At 58.6% G+C, this 15,734-nt stretch overlaps 4 protein-coding genes and 1 long non-coding RNA gene across 8 annotated transcripts in view; 3 read left to right on the top strand and 2 right to left on the bottom strand.

Annotated features, from left to right (window-relative positions):
* The window catches only part of PHAF1 (phagosome assembly factor 1), a 28,260-nt gene extending 26,283 nt beyond the window's left edge, over positions 1–1,977 (top strand). For both annotated transcript variants that reach the window (XM_004280875.3, XM_033407735.2), the window contains one exon: positions 488–1,977. In XM_004280875.3, the coding sequence (XP_004280923.1) occupies positions 488–574 (87 nt within the window). In that variant the 3' untranslated portion in view covers positions 575–1,977. The remainder of the gene's footprint in view (positions 1–487) is intronic.
* A 61-nt stretch (positions 1,978–2,038) lies between these two features.
* Positions 2,039–5,854, bottom strand: B3GNT9 (UDP-GlcNAc:betaGal beta-1,3-N-acetylglucosaminyltransferase 9). The gene is made up of 2 exons (XM_004280908.3): positions 4,380–5,854; positions 2,039–4,042 (listed from the first exon to the last, which is right to left on the bottom strand). Exon 2 carries the CDS (start codon positions 4,014–4,016, stop codon positions 2,808–2,810), a length of 1,209 nt encoding a protein of 402 aa, XP_004280956.1. The 5' UTR covers positions 4,017–4,042; positions 4,380–5,854; the 3' UTR covers positions 2,039–2,807.
* On the top strand, positions 4,990–7,786 carry LOC125962745 (uncharacterized). Of its 2 annotated transcripts, XR_007474434.1 has the most exons (4): positions 4,990–5,115; positions 5,247–5,364; positions 5,820–5,924; positions 7,662–7,786. It is a non-coding gene; the product is annotated as an uncharacterized LOC125962745 (long non-coding RNA). The 2 variants fall into 2 exon arrangements; XR_007474433.1 differs by lacking the exon at positions 7,662–7,786 and having other exon boundaries at positions 5,820–6,271.
* On the bottom strand, positions 6,724–11,809 carry TRADD (TNFRSF1A associated via death domain). The gene is made up of 6 exons (XM_049703769.1): positions 11,750–11,809; positions 10,586–10,616; positions 9,148–9,306; positions 7,977–8,254; positions 7,695–7,899; positions 6,724–7,556 (listed from the first exon to the last, which is right to left on the bottom strand). Exons 2-6 carry the CDS (start codon positions 10,605–10,607, stop codon positions 7,246–7,248), a joined length of 975 nt encoding a protein of 324 aa, XP_049559726.1. The 5' UTR covers positions 10,608–10,616; positions 11,750–11,809; the 3' UTR covers positions 6,724–7,245.
* Positions 9,294–15,733, top strand: FBXL8 (F-box and leucine rich repeat protein 8). Of its 2 annotated transcripts, XM_033407733.2 has the most exons (4): positions 9,294–9,434; positions 10,541–11,968; positions 13,503–13,679; positions 14,411–15,733. In XM_033407733.2, the coding sequence occupies exons 2-4, from the start codon at positions 11,661–11,663 to the stop codon at positions 15,381–15,383; spliced, it is 1,458 nt and encodes a 485-aa protein (XP_033263624.1). In that variant the 5' UTR covers positions 9,294–9,434; positions 10,541–11,660; the 3' UTR covers positions 15,384–15,733. The 2 variants fall into 2 exon arrangements, with proteins under 2 accessions (XP_033263624.1, XP_004280922.2); XM_004280874.3 differs by lacking the exon at positions 9,294–9,434 and having other exon boundaries at positions 10,519–11,968.
* The last annotated feature ends 1 nt before the right edge of the window (position 15,734 follows it).

Below are 15,734 nucleotides of genomic sequence, written 5' to 3'. Positions count from 1 at the left end.
CAATAGGAAAGGTAACCACAGAGCAAGTGGGGCTCAGTCCGGGTGTGTTGGGGGCCTTTAAATGCCATGTGAATGAACGTGCTGTGGGATGAGTGGCTATAGAGGCCCCACTGGCTTGGGAGAAGAATGGGCTGCCCCTGTTTTCCCATCTGGATGCCATACCTTCAGCAGACCTCTAGCAGTTCCAGAAGGACTGGACAAATGGGTGTGGTGAAGTTTATATATCCCAGAGAAACAGGCAGACACAGGAGCAGAGATGACCCCCTTAGCATGAGTTGGGGGGTGTTGAGGGGTCAGTCCAGCCCCGTGTGCAGGTGGGTTGCACACACAACCTCCAGCCCCTGTGCACAGGAGCTGCCTCAAGTCCCTTCTCTTCAGTCACAGCACAGGACTGATGCCACTGCCGGTTTTTGTGGGTCTGATTGCCTGCTCTGCTTACATCCCTTCAACTCCTCCCCCTTGATTCGCTGTCCTCTTCTCATAACAGGTCATGCAGAACAACCACATTGCCTCAGTGACCCTTTATGGCCCCCCCAGGCCTGGTGCCCACCTGAGAACCACGGAACTCCCCTAGGAACATCACCACCCATGCCCCTCTGCCCCATGGAACTGTGTATCGCATCCTGTTCAGCAGGCCACCCTGTGGGTTTTCTTGGACACCTTGCCAGTGTGGAAGGGCTGTTGTGATATTTTGAGGTGGGGCTCAGGCTGGGTGCTTTGCCATGGGGTGAGAGGCCCAAATATTCTTCTGTGCGATCTCAGCCTGCTGGTGCCAACAGGGGACACAGACTGCAAAGAGAAGCACAAACTCTGAGCCTTGATACCTGGACCCAGGAGCTCTCGACTAACGTGTAAGGAGACAGGGTTCTGTCTCCCCTGTCCCTGACACATTGGGAAAACTTGGGGCTCTTTCTCTGGCTGAGGACACAGGCACCCAGACAAGGACAGGGTCCTGCCTTTGGCCCAACATTGCCACATGACCCTTAAGGCAAGCAGGTAGCATGTCCGTAGTACTTGGTTGCAACTTTTGCACTACATCCACTTTAGTTACTTGATGAGCTGGCTGTGGCCAAGGTGGCCCACTTGCCCTTCCCTGTTTCTTTCTTGCACGTGCTCCCTGCCAGGCCCAGTAGGCACACCCAACTGGTTGAAACACAACTTTCTACCATCAAGGTACGTGCCCAGGCCTGGTTCCCACCCCTCTTGGAGCCAGCCTTCAAGGCCACCTGTTCCCCTACTCTGCCCCAACCTGGCTGGCAGGGCTGCATGTTTCCATCCTGTTTGCCTCTTTGTTTTAATGCCAAAGTTTTAGCCAAAGACATCTTCCTTCTTTTTTTGTGTTTCAGCATTCTGTTCTGCACTGTGGGCTTGGCCCCCCTGCCTCAGCTCTGGGCAGTGTCCCCTGGCCGGGCCCATTCGCGGCTCAAGGCCCCTGGGGCTCATGGAGGGCTGGGCTGCTCAGTCTCTTCGTGGGACTTGCTAAGGAAAGTAGCATATGTGCTTTAAAAATATTAATCCTTTTGAAAAGAATTGAGAAGAGAAATGTATAATTTTATCCCATTTTTAATATTTTGGTCTAGCAACTTGTGACACATAGATGACAATTTTGTGAGTTTTTCAAATGTGTGTACAGATTTTTGTAAATATGACTCTTTTGTAATTAACTCATGTACAGCCTCATCCTGTATAGTTTAACAATGAATGTGCAGGGGACCTGCCCTGGGCGCCTGTGTGGTGCCTGGGCCTACAGCCAGGCTTGTGTGGCGTTCCCATGACTTTGTGACTGGTGTCTTCCCGTGTGGACTGTGGCCTGGCCAGAGACTCTCACACATCCTACTGTGGGGCAGCCAGGACTGTTCCCATCTTCCTAGCATGGGGGAACCTTCCTCATGCCCTGCCCATACCCCTCCTCCAATAAAGACCTATGCCCTCCACGACAGCTCCCCATGTGCTGTTGCTGGGATGTTTATACTAAAATGAGCGTGGAGGCGTTGATTTTTTTGAGAAAGGGGGTGGTTGAAGAATATGGGGAAACTTAACAGCTGGAGGAGTCCTCTTAGAAAAAGGTTCCTTGGCTCCTCTGAAGGGGGTAGCACAGGCTCCAGTGAGAGAATGGCACAGTTGTGTGGGTGTAGGTGGGTAGCTGGATATGGGGGAAGACTAGGTAGGACAATGCGCTCAGTCCCTGTGTGTCTCCATCCCTAATGTTCCAGCTAGCCCAGGGCTCAGGAGGGCTTGGCCCCAGGAAAGCAGATCTAAAGACCTAGACGTGGCTAAGAATGCAGTTTGAAGGGGCAAATAGGAAGCAAAACGCCTACTTTCAGATTGAGTTGTGGCAGAATGGCTGCCGGTTCCATGAGGACTGAGGCCAGGCCCCTACCCATCCCTGTGGGGTCCAGCCTTGAGAAAGATCTGCATTTGTTGGCCTCACTCTAGGGGTTCCAAACTAAGAAGTATGGTCAGATTCCATGAGCCTCTGCCACCCCCACCCCCACCCACATCCCTACTAGGAGGACCAAGCACGTTCACCTGCTTGGCAAAGAGCCTGGTTCTCCACCACCTCAGCCCTGGCTGTCTCAAAGGGCCACCATTAGATTGGTTCCAGATCACCTCCCAATAGGGTGTGTCAGCAGGAACCAACCTCAATCTTCACTCCCTGGGACCTTCTGGAGGAAGACACCTGGATGCCCCTTTCTGGGGAAGAACCACATACACAGCACTAATCCGCCTGGGAAACCTACCCTTCAAGCTACCTCCCACTTACCTCCTGGGTCTGAATGAGGGGGGCTTAGAGCTGTGACAGGTGGCTAGTGGCCCCACTGGAAGGGACCCGCAGCGACAGGCCATGGACGCGCACAGGCTGGCCCGTGTGGCCGGTGCAGCAAGTGCCACATAAGCCATATGTCAGCAGCCGAGAGCCCGTGCACTACAACCAGCTCGCGGTAAAAGCAGGGGTCGAAGGTGCGGAGGTGCGGAGCGGCTGAAGGTCGAGGGATGCCAAAGGTGCGGAAAGCAGGGTGAGGCTCAGGCGTGAGACGCAGGCGCTGTAGACACATGCCCAAAAAGACGTCGTCAATGGGGAAAAGCTCAACCTGCGCGCAGGCACCGGCCAGGCGGCGCAGCGTGGCCCCCGAGAGAACGAAGCCGCCACCGCCTGCGTAGGCCGGGTAGGCGGGCAGGCCGTACACAGCCTCAGGGATGTAGTACTTGCTGGCCCGCACGCGGATTGGCCGCGCCTGCACTATCACGTCACCTGCAAGCAGGTCCTGCTCCGGGTCCCTTGGTGCCAGGAACTCCAGCAGGTTTCCCACGTGCACAAACACGTCGGCGTCGCCCTTAAAGACGAAGCGCACGTCGGGGCAGTAGGCGGAGGCCCAGGCCAGAAAATGGATCTCCTTGAGCGTTAGGTTGAAGAAAGTGTCGTCGAAGGCCCAGAGCAGGATGTCCGCGTACGCACGGCTCTCAGCACGCAGCAGGGCGCTCCAGTGCGTTCGAGTGCCCGCCCCCTCCGCGTCTGCCCCGTCTGTGCCCGCGCCCCGGGGCACGCCCAGCAAAAACACCCGGCGCACTAGCGCCCCCTGCACGCGACCCTCAGCCCCCCACGTCTGGCGCACTGCTTGGCGCCGCTCGAAGTCCGCAGCCACCGACTTGACGGCGATGAGCAGGTCGGGTCCGCCGGGGGGTGCGCCATTTCCTCGGCACTTGTGCGGCTGGTTAATGAGGAGAGGGAAGCGCCGCTGGTCCTTGGCTCGAAGATAGCGGCCAAAGTCAAAAGGTCCCGTGGGCGTGGGCGGCTCCGGCGTATCCTCTTCGTAGGCCGGCGGGGCTGCGCCCGCGTCCGGCGCCTGAAATACACGGAGCCCCGGGGTGGGCCCCGGCGCCGCCCTCCCTTGAGCTCGCGGCGCGTTCGTCGTCGGGGCCGCGCCATCGCGCTGCGCATAGAGCAGGAGGCCGAGGGCGGCGCCGAGGAGCAGCGTGAGCGACGCTTCTCCGCGTAGGCGCAGCCTCCGCCTCATGTCCGCCTGGCAGGCGCCCGCGGCCCCTGCGGAGAGACTCAGTCAGGGGCTCAAGACAAGGAAGCCAGCAGCCGGCAGGGGCTCCGGCCCCGCCCTCCCCGGGGGTAGGGCGCGGGAGGCCACACGCCTGGGGTCTCCAGCTGCTGGCTGTTCATCCCCCTCCGTTGTCCTCCTACTTTGGGCCCTGACCCCCCACCGGGATGGGCACCCTGAAAGGGCAAGAAGTTCCTCCTAATAGCCGACTCCCACCCTCTCAGCTCCGGCCTAGCACGGTGCCCCAGACCCAGATCAGGGAGACGCGGAGCCTCGGCCCCACCCTCTTCCCGCGTTGAGGCTGAATCCCTTCTACTCATCCCTACCCACCACGGAGGTCCTTGGGATCCTGATACACGTTCGGCCCTTGGGAGCGGCGTGGCCCCGGATGCCGGGGCCTCCGGGGCTCAGCGCGGGGTCCCAAGGGCGGCCATGGACGGGGCCTGGGCCAAATGCAACGTTGGCAGGAAGGGGGGCCGGGGCCGCTGCCACGTGACCCTACAGCTGTGTGCGCCCGGACATCTGGAGCTCAGTCAGCTCCGCCCTGGTGCTGCCGGAGCGCTGTCTCCGAGTGGAGACTAATCTCTGAGAGGGATCCTCACGGTCAGCTCTCTCTGGGAAGCTCAAAGAGGTGAGTTCTGGTCTCCGTGCAGGCTCAGACTTCCCAATTCTGCCTTTCCGGGGGACGGGAAGAAGCACTAACCTTTCTGGTTAGTTTCCCTACCCCTGCCTCTCTGGAGCAGAAAGGGCCTGGGCTGGGCAGGAGCCCCAGCGCAGGAGGGCTTGGCATCGACCCCTCCCAGGCCATCCTTGGAAGTGCCTCTCCTCAGCTTTCCAGGAGCCCTGGTTCCGCAAGACAGGGTCCAAAAAGTGCCCCGGATACATGGCTGCCTCCTTTCTCCTGGCTCTGCCATGCCCGCCAGCAGACACACCACGCACACAAGGACCAACAAAACTGCGTGTGCAATTCTCACAACCCTGGCAGCAGCTGTCATTGATTATGCCCAGATGGGGACGCTGCCCCTCAGGGAGTTAAGTGACTTGCCCAGGATCGTACAGGCAGAAGGTAAGAGCACTGTCCCAGATCTTCTGGAATTCAGTCCAAGACTCTTTCCTCTGTCCTCCCTTGCCCCTCTCCCTATCCATCCACTTGGATGCAGGAGAGGGGGGCCAACCCTGTCTGCTTTAACTTCACAGGTGAGCACTTCAGTCTGTCTCTCCAGAGGCAGTTCTGAGTTCTTTAGTCCCTAGTGCCCCAGGTCATCATCACCTCCTGCAGGAAGAAATAACCAAGCCTGGGCCCACTGCAGGCCAGGTAGGGCTGGCAGGGATTGGTTTAGCTTGGGGGACTCCTGAAGTAGACCAGTGAGCAAAGGGTTTGATGTGGACACAGGCGGGCAGAGAGGCGCTCTGGAGATTGGGGCCCAGGCCTTGCCCAGCTCTGGCTGCCACCTCTCTCTTCCTGGAACTCAGAGCCTCCAGGTCCCAGCCATGCAGTGGGGCCTGGAGTAGACAACACCCACCCCACCCCGCCCCGCCCCACCCAAGAGTTTATGAGGGCAGACTGTGAGAACCAGCACTGCTACCCAGTGCCATCCTCTTTCCAGTGGCTGTGACTGCGCCTTCTGACTTCTTCCCACCAATATTCTCCCTTACAAAATAAACCCTCCGACCTGAGCCTCACTCTCCCGGTCACAGACTTCTCAGGAGTCCTCTACTCCGGCTGTCTCTGCTGCCTCACCTCCCATCTCTCCTGTGTTCTGGTTTCAGGCTGTCCACACCATGTCCCAGAAACAGCCCCCACCTAGTAACCTTTTCCCTGACTCCAGTGGACACTCCGCAGCTTTGACAGATTTGCAGCCTCCATCACAGCAGGTGGGTATTCCCCTGGCTTCCAAATCTGGTTTTCCTCCTTCCAATTTGGGTTGCTCTTTTTTCTGGTTGGTGACCTTCAGGACCTCCCCCTGGGCCACCCCACCCACTCCCACCTGTACATTTCTGAATCCTGGGCCTCGACACTCTCCTGAACTCAAAACTATAGATCCAGCTATCCTTGGACTCTCTCCCTGGATGTTCTACAGGAACATCATGCCCAACTTGTCCCAAACAGAGCAAGCACTTCACCTCCCCCAGGGCCCCTATCTCAGCAGGCAGCTCCACCTTCCCTCCAACTGGCAAAGGCAGAAACTCTGGAGTCCTCTCCCACCTCCCTCATTCAGTGTCACCAGGCCTGTTGTCCTTTGTCCTAACTCAGTGTTCATCCCTTCCCTCCATCTCTGCTGCTAACTGCCCCAGCCTGGGGCACTGTCTTTTCTCTCTCTCTGCATCCTCACCAGCCTCCCAGCCTTAACTGCCAAAACCTTTTAAAGGCCTCCCACTAGCCTCCAGATAAAATCCAAACTCTGTAAATTGGCTTACCTGACCCCATGCTCTCTGCCTCCCCCACTCACCAATGGGTCTCTGCAAATCCACCCACCCCTAGATCCAGCCACTCTAAACCTTCTGTTCTAAATCCCTTCCTCTCACCTTCCTCAAGACCTCACCTGAGGCTGACCATGCCCAGAATATTGCCCTTCTCTCATTCCACCACCCACAACATTCACAGTCATTTCTCTCCCAGGAAGCCTAACCCCTAACCTGGGTTAGGCCCCTGCTCAGTTGCTCCCACAACTCCTTGTATTTTTCACATCAAAAAACTGGTAGTATTTTATTACTGTTTCTTAATATTCAGAGTCTCAGACTGAGTGTGAACTGGGGACAGGCAGGATTCGTGTGTTTTGTTCACCACGGTATTTGCAGCACCCAGGATGATGCCTAGGATACAGCAGGTCCTTAATGAATTATATTGAATTAATGAATAGTAATGAATTGTTCTATGAATGAAGAGGTAAGGTCTGGCTGAAAGCCCCTCTTCTGCGGTGGGAAAAGGTGAGGTCGACCTTTTGCAGCAGGTCACCCATACGCTCTGTCTCTATCCTAGTATCTAGAACAGAACCCCCAGTGGCACCCCAGCAGACACTGTGGGTGCTTGTCTGACTCCTGGAGAGGGCAGCCATATCTGGTTGTAAGTATGGCGTCAGAGTCCCGTGGGTGGACAGGAGGTCAGCAGTAGCATTAGAAGGGACCCTACAGTCACCCAGGTGCTCCAAACCCTGGCTGGGCAACTGGCCGACTGCCCCTTTCTCTGGTACCCAGGCTAGGCCAGGCCGCCATGGGGATTTGCGAGGCCCAGCAAGTCCTCTGCCAGGCTGGTGAGTTCGTTCTCCTCGAGCGCCTCCACCAGGCGCTGCAGCGTGGCGCGGCGGCCCTCGGCCTGCACGAAGCGCCGCAGCAGCTGGAAGGCCTGCTCATACAGCCCTTCACGCTCGTATTCATAGGCCAGTGAGTCAAGCGCCGGGTCCCGCAATGCACGACAGCCGCGCTGCAAGGAGCGCCCCACCTTGCGCCACTTGAGGCCCACTGAGCGCGCGAACGTCTGTTGGTCCTGCAGGCTCAGCGGCCGGTTCACTGCAGGGGAAGTGGGAAGCGGAGTGAGCTCGGGACACCCTTCCATTTCCGCCCCGCGACTATCCCGCGCAGACCTCACCCCTCCCCAAACTCCATCCTCCCGAGGATGCTGCCTCTGCTTCTCTCCGGGAGTCTCACCTACGGGCTGACCATGGAACAGAAAAGTCTGGCCAGACGGCGGCGGCGGCGGCGGCGGTGGCTTCTCCTCCGACGGAGAGGGTGCCAGAGACTGCGAGGGGGCCGGAGCGCCCTCCACGTCGCCCCCTTGGCCCCCCGAGCCGCACGTCAGATTCCTGAGCGCATCCTCCAACTCTGTTAGTTCCTCATCCCGGAGCCGGTCGGGCTAGGGAGGGGAGTGCGGCGTCGGTGGGGGTCTTAGCCGCGAATCCCCACCCCACCCTGGCCCCAGCCCGGCCGCACCTTCTGGGCGAAGATGCAATTCAAACAGCGCTCCTCGTCGGTCAGCAAGGCATCTAGCTGCTCCGCGCCGGCGCGCAGCTCCAGTTGCAGCGGCACGGAGTGCAGGGTCAGCTCCGCCGCCAAGCACCCTTGCAGCGCGGCGCGCAGTGCCCCCTCGCGGTAGGTGCGGAGGAAGCGGCCGCAGGCCTGGCGCCCGCTGAAACGCAACTGCACGATCAGCTGCGGATCGCTGCGGTGGATCTTGAGCATCTGCAGCACGTCGGGGCTCCCGCCACTCTCTGCGAAGGCAGGCAGTCAGGTGGCATGTGGTCCCCCTGCGGGGCCATTCTCCAAGAGGCCGGAGGACGGATGAAGCCCCAGGTAAGACGCCCTCCCCATCCCCAGACCTAGGGGCGCGGCTATACGCCAGAGCTCCCAGCTGGGAAGCAAATTGGGATGCAAACAGCAACAACCCAGAATAAAGGCCAGGACCTATCACAGGGAGCACCCTAGGATGGAGTGTGTGCTACTCTATCCCCAATCCTGAAGCCCCAAATGAGGGTGGGCAAAAAGGACATGCAAGAGACTTTGCAGGGTAGAAAGGGGCATTTGCCCTGGGCAGCCAAGCCCTCTGGGTAGGTGGCTGGCGGAACAGGGGGCGAGAGGTCTCAGGTTTTCGGCCTCCTAGTGTGGCTCCCCCCGCCCTGGAAGGAGAGAGGCTCTCGTCGCTCTGAGGCTGGAGCCAGATGCCCCTATTGGCTTCAACCTCCAGTGGCCTCTGCCCTGAGATGGGAAAAGGGGACCCGAAAGGTAGGTACTGGGGAGGGGGTCTTGGGCAAGGAGTGCTGCAGTGAGAGAGGAAAAGAAGAGAGAGGCGCGATTAGTAGACAGCAGTGAGCGGGCTGATCCGGGGAGTGGGGGGCATGGAGCAGGGGCACGTTAGTGCACACATAGATCATACAGAGACACAAGAGACACAAGTCTACACCCGAGGGCACACATGCATACACAGAGAAGACAGACCCTACACAACCAGGCGTCCTCCTCCTCCCTTCCCTAACGAATCTTTTCCTTAAAGTGGTGGTTAAGCGCAGGCCCACAGAGTTGAAGAGGTGAGGTCTCAGTCCCTGGCCCCGCCCACAAAAGGCCCCAGGCCGGCCTTTCCTCTCCAAGTGCCCGCCCACTCACGCACCTGCCAGGGCAGTCCGCAGAGCCCTGTACACCGCCATTTTCTGCTGCGGGTGAGCGTAGGCATCCGACAAGACCACCTTGTCCAGCGAGGACTCCACAAATAGGTAGGCACTGCCCACCCACTCCTCGAGCCCATTTGGCCCAGCCGCCATCTTGCCTCCTGGGGACAGAGATACGCATTCAGATCACCCCAACCCAGCTCTGGAGACAACTGTCCAGTCCCACGTGGCCGAGCTGTCCCCTCAGCTGACATCCAGCCGTCGCCACCCAGCTGGCATACTTATGAGGGTAAGTTCATCATCCCACAGGCAGCCCCTTGTGCTTCTGGCTCTGCACAGCCCAGCCCAAACCAGCCCAGCCCAGCCAAGGTTTTCAGTGAGGACTGTCTCTCCACTGTCTTCTCAGAGAAAGAGCCCAGGGTCACAGGGATGGAAGAGGAGAGGGACAATGTTGCAGCAGAAAGAACAAGTTCTGCTCCCTCCTCAGGCCAGGGTGTCTCTCTTTTTTTTTTTTTTTTTTTTTTTTTTGCGGTACGCGGGCCTCTCACTGTTGTGGCCCCTCCCCTCGCGGAGCACAGGCTCCGGACGCGCAGGCCCAGCAGCCATGGCCCACGGGCCCAGCCGCTCTGCGGCATGCGGGATCCTCCCGAACCGGGGCACGAGCCCGCGTCCCCTGCATTGGCAGGCGGACCCCCAACCACTGCGCCACCAGGGAAGCCCGAGTGTCTCTCTTTTCAAAGCTGACTGGAGACATCCTTATCCTGGATGGTGCCCATGCCCCACAGCACAACCAGACCCATGTGCTGGTATGGTATGCCCTCAGCTTAAATTTGAGCTCCCAGGATCCCTGTGGGACCACAGCCCCCACTTTGATTTTCTGACCTGAATTCCTACTATATCTCCAGGCTTCACTTCAAAGGACACCTGTAGTTTGCGCCTGCCCAGATTCCCTCCCGCAATCCTGACTGACCTCTGGGGCCTTCCCTCTTCCCTTGTCTCAATCCACATGCCTGTTGGAAGGGCTAACTCCACTCCCTAGCTCCAGGCCTGGGCAAGTGAAACAGGCCTAGCCAATCTGCATATTCCATTCGCCTTCCTGAAATGATTTGTTCAGAGTTGGGCATAGGATTCAAGTTGGACCAATCAAAATCAACCTGCAAATTTGGCTGGATCAATAGGAAAGAGGCATAAGTTTCCCTTCCTATCTTGAAGCTGAGCGAGAAGGAAGGGTAGTTCTCCTCTGCCACTGCTTGGGAAGAGCCTGACTGAGAATGAAACTGGCGCAGGAGGCTACAGAGGCAAGAGATGAAGAAGTGCACTCCTAGCCACACTGTGTCCCATCTTGGACTTTTCCATTATGTGAGCTAAATCATTTCTGTTTATTCTGTGTTTCAGATCTGCCCCCAGACCCTAACGTGAGAGCCAAAGCTGGGACAGTACCTGGGAAGGGGCGCTCCAGCATCACCCAGACCTGGCAAGAAAAATGATACTTGATAACCCTACCCTGCGTCTGAGCACAGGGATGTACCTTTTGAGCACCCCCCCATAATCTTTTGGTAGAAGACGTATTAATACTTGTGTGTTTACCCAAAACCATAGTCTGGAAATTAACAGGAAGTTACCATTGTTTACCTCTGTTGGGGAAGGGGGAGACTTGGTGTGATTTTTATTTTCACTGTATTTAGCAATATTCTACTTTATGTAAACCCCGTAGATGCAGTCCCGCCCGAAGGGGTGGGTAAGTAAGGGTGGTAGTCTCCCCAGCAGGCCTACCTGCGGGACATTGAAAACCTGGAGGAGGGGGGAAGCTCCCTCACACTCACTACGACTGGACAAATGGGAGAAGTCAAACAGAAGTCAAACAGGCCTGCCAGGCTAAAGGTCGAGAAGGACAGACAACCTTTGAGAAGCGGCCGGGGCCCTTGGCTCGTTTCGCGCCCTTGGGAACTCCTTTCTACGTGTCCTTCCAAAGAAGCCCCTCCTCGGGAAGCCCCGCGCCCCACCCACCCAGAGTCCGCCTCTCTGCGGGCGGGGCCGGGCTGGGTTCCAGGAACTCTTAGCTGGGTACCGACTCAAGAAAATATGCCCCTATGACCGGGAGCCAGCCGGTGCAGCGTTCTATTAACACGGCCTAACAGTCCCCGGGTAGCCCCACCTCTGGCCGGGTGGACGGTGACGGCCTGCTGGCGGGCGTGGCCCCTCAAGGACTGACAGGCTGAGAGTCCCAGCATCCTACTCAGCTGGGCCGCTCCCGAGCTCTCGAGGGGAGCTCCCCGGCCTCCCTCGTTCTGGAGTTCTGCTCTTGCTACTGGCTGGGGAGGACAAAGGGTTTCTGCTCAAATATCTGTTCAGAAACAGCCCCACCCCGTCCTCTCACCCACAGGGTCCTGCCGCCCCTTGAAATCCCCTAACTGGGACAAGGAACTTTCGGGGACCAAGGTCCGTACCCTCTCTCCCTCCTCCCACGGAAACAGCCCAATAGGCCACCACCACCACCTGACCCGAGCAGCCGCGGATGACAACCGCGCCGCGCCCATGCTTCCGAGCCAGGATCCACCTCGGCTCCTGCCGGCACTGGGAAGCCCACCCACCCTCTGCACTAACCTGGCCGCCTCGGCTCGTCCCGGATTCCCACGCCCGCCCGGCTCCACTGGGTTCGCGCTGCTTCCGGGTGTGCGCGGAGCGCAGGGGCGGCGCCCCAGTGCGAGCCGCCCCTTCTGTCCCGGCGTCCCGCCCCTCGGGCTCCCCGCGGTTCCTTCCCACCACTGTCCTCCGCCGCCAGTCCCCAGTCTCTGGGCAAAACCCACCTGGTCCGCTGAGCAGGTAAGAAACTGGCGCCTGAGGTTAAACAGCAGGGAGAACAGCCTGCGGCAAGGGACTTCGAGGACTTGTGGTTCTTACGAGGCCGGAGGGCCCCAGGGTGAGAGCTGCTCCTCTTCCTCCAGCGGGCAACGGATGGATCAACAAGGAGGTGCCCCTTGAGGACCAGACGTTTCTGGTGCCTTCTGTGTGGTAGAGCTCGAAGATCTCTGATCTCTGATACTCCCTGACACTCTGAACGGGGTGCCGGTGGGTCCCAAGTTCAGGCCTGGTGGAGGGTATCAGAAGCCCCAGGATACGCGAGGCGCAAATTCCAGCAGGGACCGTTAGCCTAGAAAATAGAAAACTGGCCAGTGGCGTGAAACGTTGGGTACGAAAACCTTTAAGGACCTTAAACTAAAATTGGCAACTTCAAAGAGGACGCACATTTTCCAACAAAGACCGCGCTCTCTCTGAGGTGGATCTGCCGAATTCCAGCTGAACCTAAGCCGCCCAACGGGAGCCTGGGCTGCTTGGGGTTCAGGATCGGAACTTGAACCCAGGGTTCCTCAGGTCCCAGAAACCCAAGACTTTCTCCGCCCCGCCGGCCTTCTCTTGGAAGCTCTCGGGACACCTCCCCCTGCGAGGTGGACGAAAGAGCCTCCCTTCTCTGGGCGGATTCGGTTGTGCCCCACCCGCGTCCCTGCTTTCTGATTGGCTTGTGGTCTCTGCCAATTAAAAGTTTTCCCTAATGCTCCCGCCCTATTAACCCTATCGTTACTCTCTAGTGACTGGCGGGGGCTAGGTCCGGGTTTCTCAACTTGGGACCTGTAGAATCCACCGGCGCTTGTTGAAATTCAGATTCCTGGGCCCTACTCTTTTCGGAGAGCCTAACTTAGTAGGTGGGGCCGTGGAATCTGTAGTGTGAACAAGTGTCCAAGTGATTCTGATGCCCCGCGCCCTTTGAGAATGCCTCATTTCAATGGTCCTCGGTGCTTGGGCTTAGTCCTCCCCTAGTACTCAGGGTCGAAATTGGGAGGCAAGCAGTTCAGTGACCCCTGTGAGACTAGTCTGGGCCCTCTGAGCTGGGGGGAGGACGTGGTTGTCTGGAGTCAGAGCCTGTGCATCCGCCTTCCAACTTGCTCAGAGAAAACTTTGGTAACTAGAAGAAAGATCCCATAGCATCATCCCAAATCCGGTATTCGGCTTTATCAACGTGGTGCACCGGTCGTGGTTGAGTTCTTTCTAATATAGCATAAAACGTGGATTTGCTCAACAAGTGAGAACGTAGTTTAAAGGAGAATCAGAGATCCTCGGCATCCAGGGCAGACTTCATGGGTCTGAGACCTGTGCACTGCACAGGGCCCCAGGCTTGGTTTAATAACTTGGTTAAATGCTCTGCTGTCACTGTCTTGAAACCCTTAATAATGTTTTGAACAAAGAGACCCACATTTTCATTTTGCACTGGGCTCTGCAAATTACATAGCAGCTCCTGGGCCACAAGCATTTCTACACGTAGGCTCCAGGTGTTTCCCTCAACACTTTGGCCTTCCTGCAGCGGAACCCCCACCCTGCTCCCGGCCATGGCGGAGCCTGGAGAACAACTGCCGGAGGAGGTGCTGGCACTCATTTTCCGTCACCTGCCCCTGCGGGACCGCGCCGCTGCCGCGAGGGTTTGCAGAGCTTGGGCTGCCGCTGCCACCTGCAGCACTGTGTGGCACAACACGAACATCAGGTGAGCAGGCTCCTCCCCCTCCCGCCTTCTCCCTGGCTCGGTGGAGTCAGGGCTTGGGGAGATACAGTGACTCTCCCCATATTAAAAAGCGTAATCAGGACTTCCAGCGGTCCAGTGGTTGACTGGGCATTTCCAATTCAGGGGGCGTGAGTTCGATCCCTGGTCAGGGAACTAAGATTCCACATGCACGGGCCCCCCGCCAAAGTGTAATAATTTCTAACATTTATTGGCCACCAACTGTGTACCAACCATTGTTCTAAGTGCCTTACACATATTAATTGATTTAATCCTCACTAAAACTTTATGTGGTAGATAGGTGGTATTATTATCTCCGTTGCACAGATAGAAAATTGAGGCAGAGAGATTTAATCACTTCCTTACTCAGCTGAGAAGTAGCAGAGGCAAATGTGAACCTGGCAATCCAGAGGCCACGCCCCCCCTCCTTAAAGACCGCTGAGAAAGCCCTGTTCTTAAAATATCATTGGCTCTCCGTGGCAAGGTTTCAACCAGCGGCAGATGCATCTGAAGTCTTCTAAATGGATAGGATGGGAGTTCCCTTCTAGCATCACCTTGGAGCGACCAGGCATGGTCGGGACAGGGAGGTATGTGGGGAGGGGGCAGGAAGTGGGGATGGTAGCTGGAACCCAGGCTGAGGGGTGGGTTAGAGGCCTCTCTCCAGGTCGCGGGGACTCGGCCGGCTGATGCCTTTTCTCCACCACTCTACCCCCAAGTTGCGACTGTGAGCTAGAAGGCATGCAGCCGCAGTACCTGTCCGCTTGCCTGGACCACGTTCAGAATCTACGTCTGGAATTTGTGCCGTCCAGGGAGCCGAGCCGCCTGGCGGCCATAGAGTTGCTGACCGCACTGGCTGGCCGTAACCCCGAGCTGCGAGGCCTGTGCCTGGAGTGCCGCGGAGAAAAGCGGCTCTTCGACTCGGGTCGCGACGTCCTGGACGCCGTGCACGCCCTCTGTAGGGCCGCCCGCGCGCTGCGCCACCTCGACCTAAGGCGCTTGCCCTTCACACTGGACGACGCGCTGGTGCTGCAGGTGGCACACGGCTGCCCGGAGCTCTGCAGCCTTTTCCTGGATAACAGTACGCTGGTGGGCAGCGTGGGGCCAGGCTCCGTGCTGGAGCTACTAGAGGCCTGCCCCTGCCTGCGCGCCCTCGGCCTGCACCTGGCCAGCCTGTCGCGCACCGCGCTCGAGGCACTGGCGGCGCCAGACCGCGCACCTTTTGAGCTCCTGGCCCTGCGGTGCGCATGTCCCGAAGACGCACGCGCGTCGCCCCTGCCTAATGAAGCCTGGGCCGAGCTGAGCCGCCGCCACCCTGGACTGGCCGTAGAGCTGGAGCTGGAGCCGGCTCTGCCTGCCGAGAGCGTGACACGCGTCCTGCAGCCTGCTGTGCCCGTGGCTGCGCTGCGCCTCAGCCTCTCTGGGGACACCGTAGGCCCGGTGCGCTTCGCAGCGCGCCACTACGCCGCAACCTTGCGCGCGCTCGAGGTGCGCGCTGCCGCCTCTGCCGAGCTGGACGCCGCGCTGGAGGAGCTGGCAGAGCGCTGCGTGGGCCTGCGCGAAGTGCACTGCTTCTGCGTGGTGCGACCCTCCGTGCTGCATGCCTTCCGCACGCACTGCCCGCGCCTGCGCAGCTACACGCTCAAGCTGACGCGGGAGCCGCATCCCTGGCGGCCCACGCTTGTGGCGTGAGGCGACAAACCCTCTTTCCCCTCCCTGCGGACGTGTGGCCTCTGAGATGCTGCGTGGGTTTGCCCCGGGGCGCGTCAGCTGCTAGTCCGCTCCTTTAGGACTCTGTTCTCTTGTCCCTCTCGAGAATTGGGGGCTGTGGGATGGCGTCAGTACCAGCCCGGAGCAACCTGAGTCCACTCGTTGCTGTCAACATCTGCAGACACCCACTGTCCCCGCCATACGGGGATCACCCTCCTCCAACCCCAGTCCTCTGCAAACGTTGCTCGGCGGCCCCGGCGTGGGAGGAGGGAGGGCACTGGTTCAAAGCATGCCTCAGGGTTGAGTGTGAAATAAATCAAGCAGTATCTCTAC

Source organism: Orcinus orca, chromosome 20 (genome assembly GCF_937001465.1).
Source record: "Orcinus orca chromosome 20, mOrcOrc1.1, whole genome shotgun sequence".
NCBI lineage: Eukaryota > Metazoa > Chordata > Mammalia > Artiodactyla > Delphinidae > Orcinus > Orcinus orca.
Note: the sequence above shows the minus strand (reverse complement) of the source record. Positions and strands in the feature narration are given on the sequence as shown.

Bases quoted from the DNA above. Each gene is read 5' to 3' on its own strand.
- B3GNT9 (XM_004280908.3), bottom strand. From the start codon at position 4,016: ATGAGGCGGAGGCTGCGCCTACGCGGAGAAGCGTCGCTCACGCTGCTC.
- TRADD (XM_049703769.1), bottom strand. From the start codon at position 10,607: ATGCTGGAGCGCCCCTTCCCAG. The intron at 9,307-10,585 runs GTACTGTCCCAG...CTCTGTCCCCAG, and splicing joins GCTGGAGCGCCCCTTCCCAG to GAGGCAAGATGGCGGCTGGG. The intron at 7,557-7,694 runs GTGAGACTCCCG...CTTCCCCTGCAG, and splicing joins GTTCCATGGTCAGCCCGTAG to TGAACCGGCCGCTGAGCCTG.
- FBXL8 (XM_033407733.2), top strand. From the start codon at position 11,661: ATGACAACCGCGCCGCGCCCATGCTTCCGAGCCAGGATCCACCTCGGC. The intron at 11,969-13,502 runs GTAAGAAACTGG...GCCTTCCTGCAG, and splicing joins CCACCTGGTCCGCTGAGCAG to CGGAACCCCCACCCTGCTCC. The intron at 13,680-14,410 runs GTGAGCAGGCTC...TCTACCCCCAAG, and splicing joins TGGCACAACACGAACATCAG to TTGCGACTGTGAGCTAGAAG.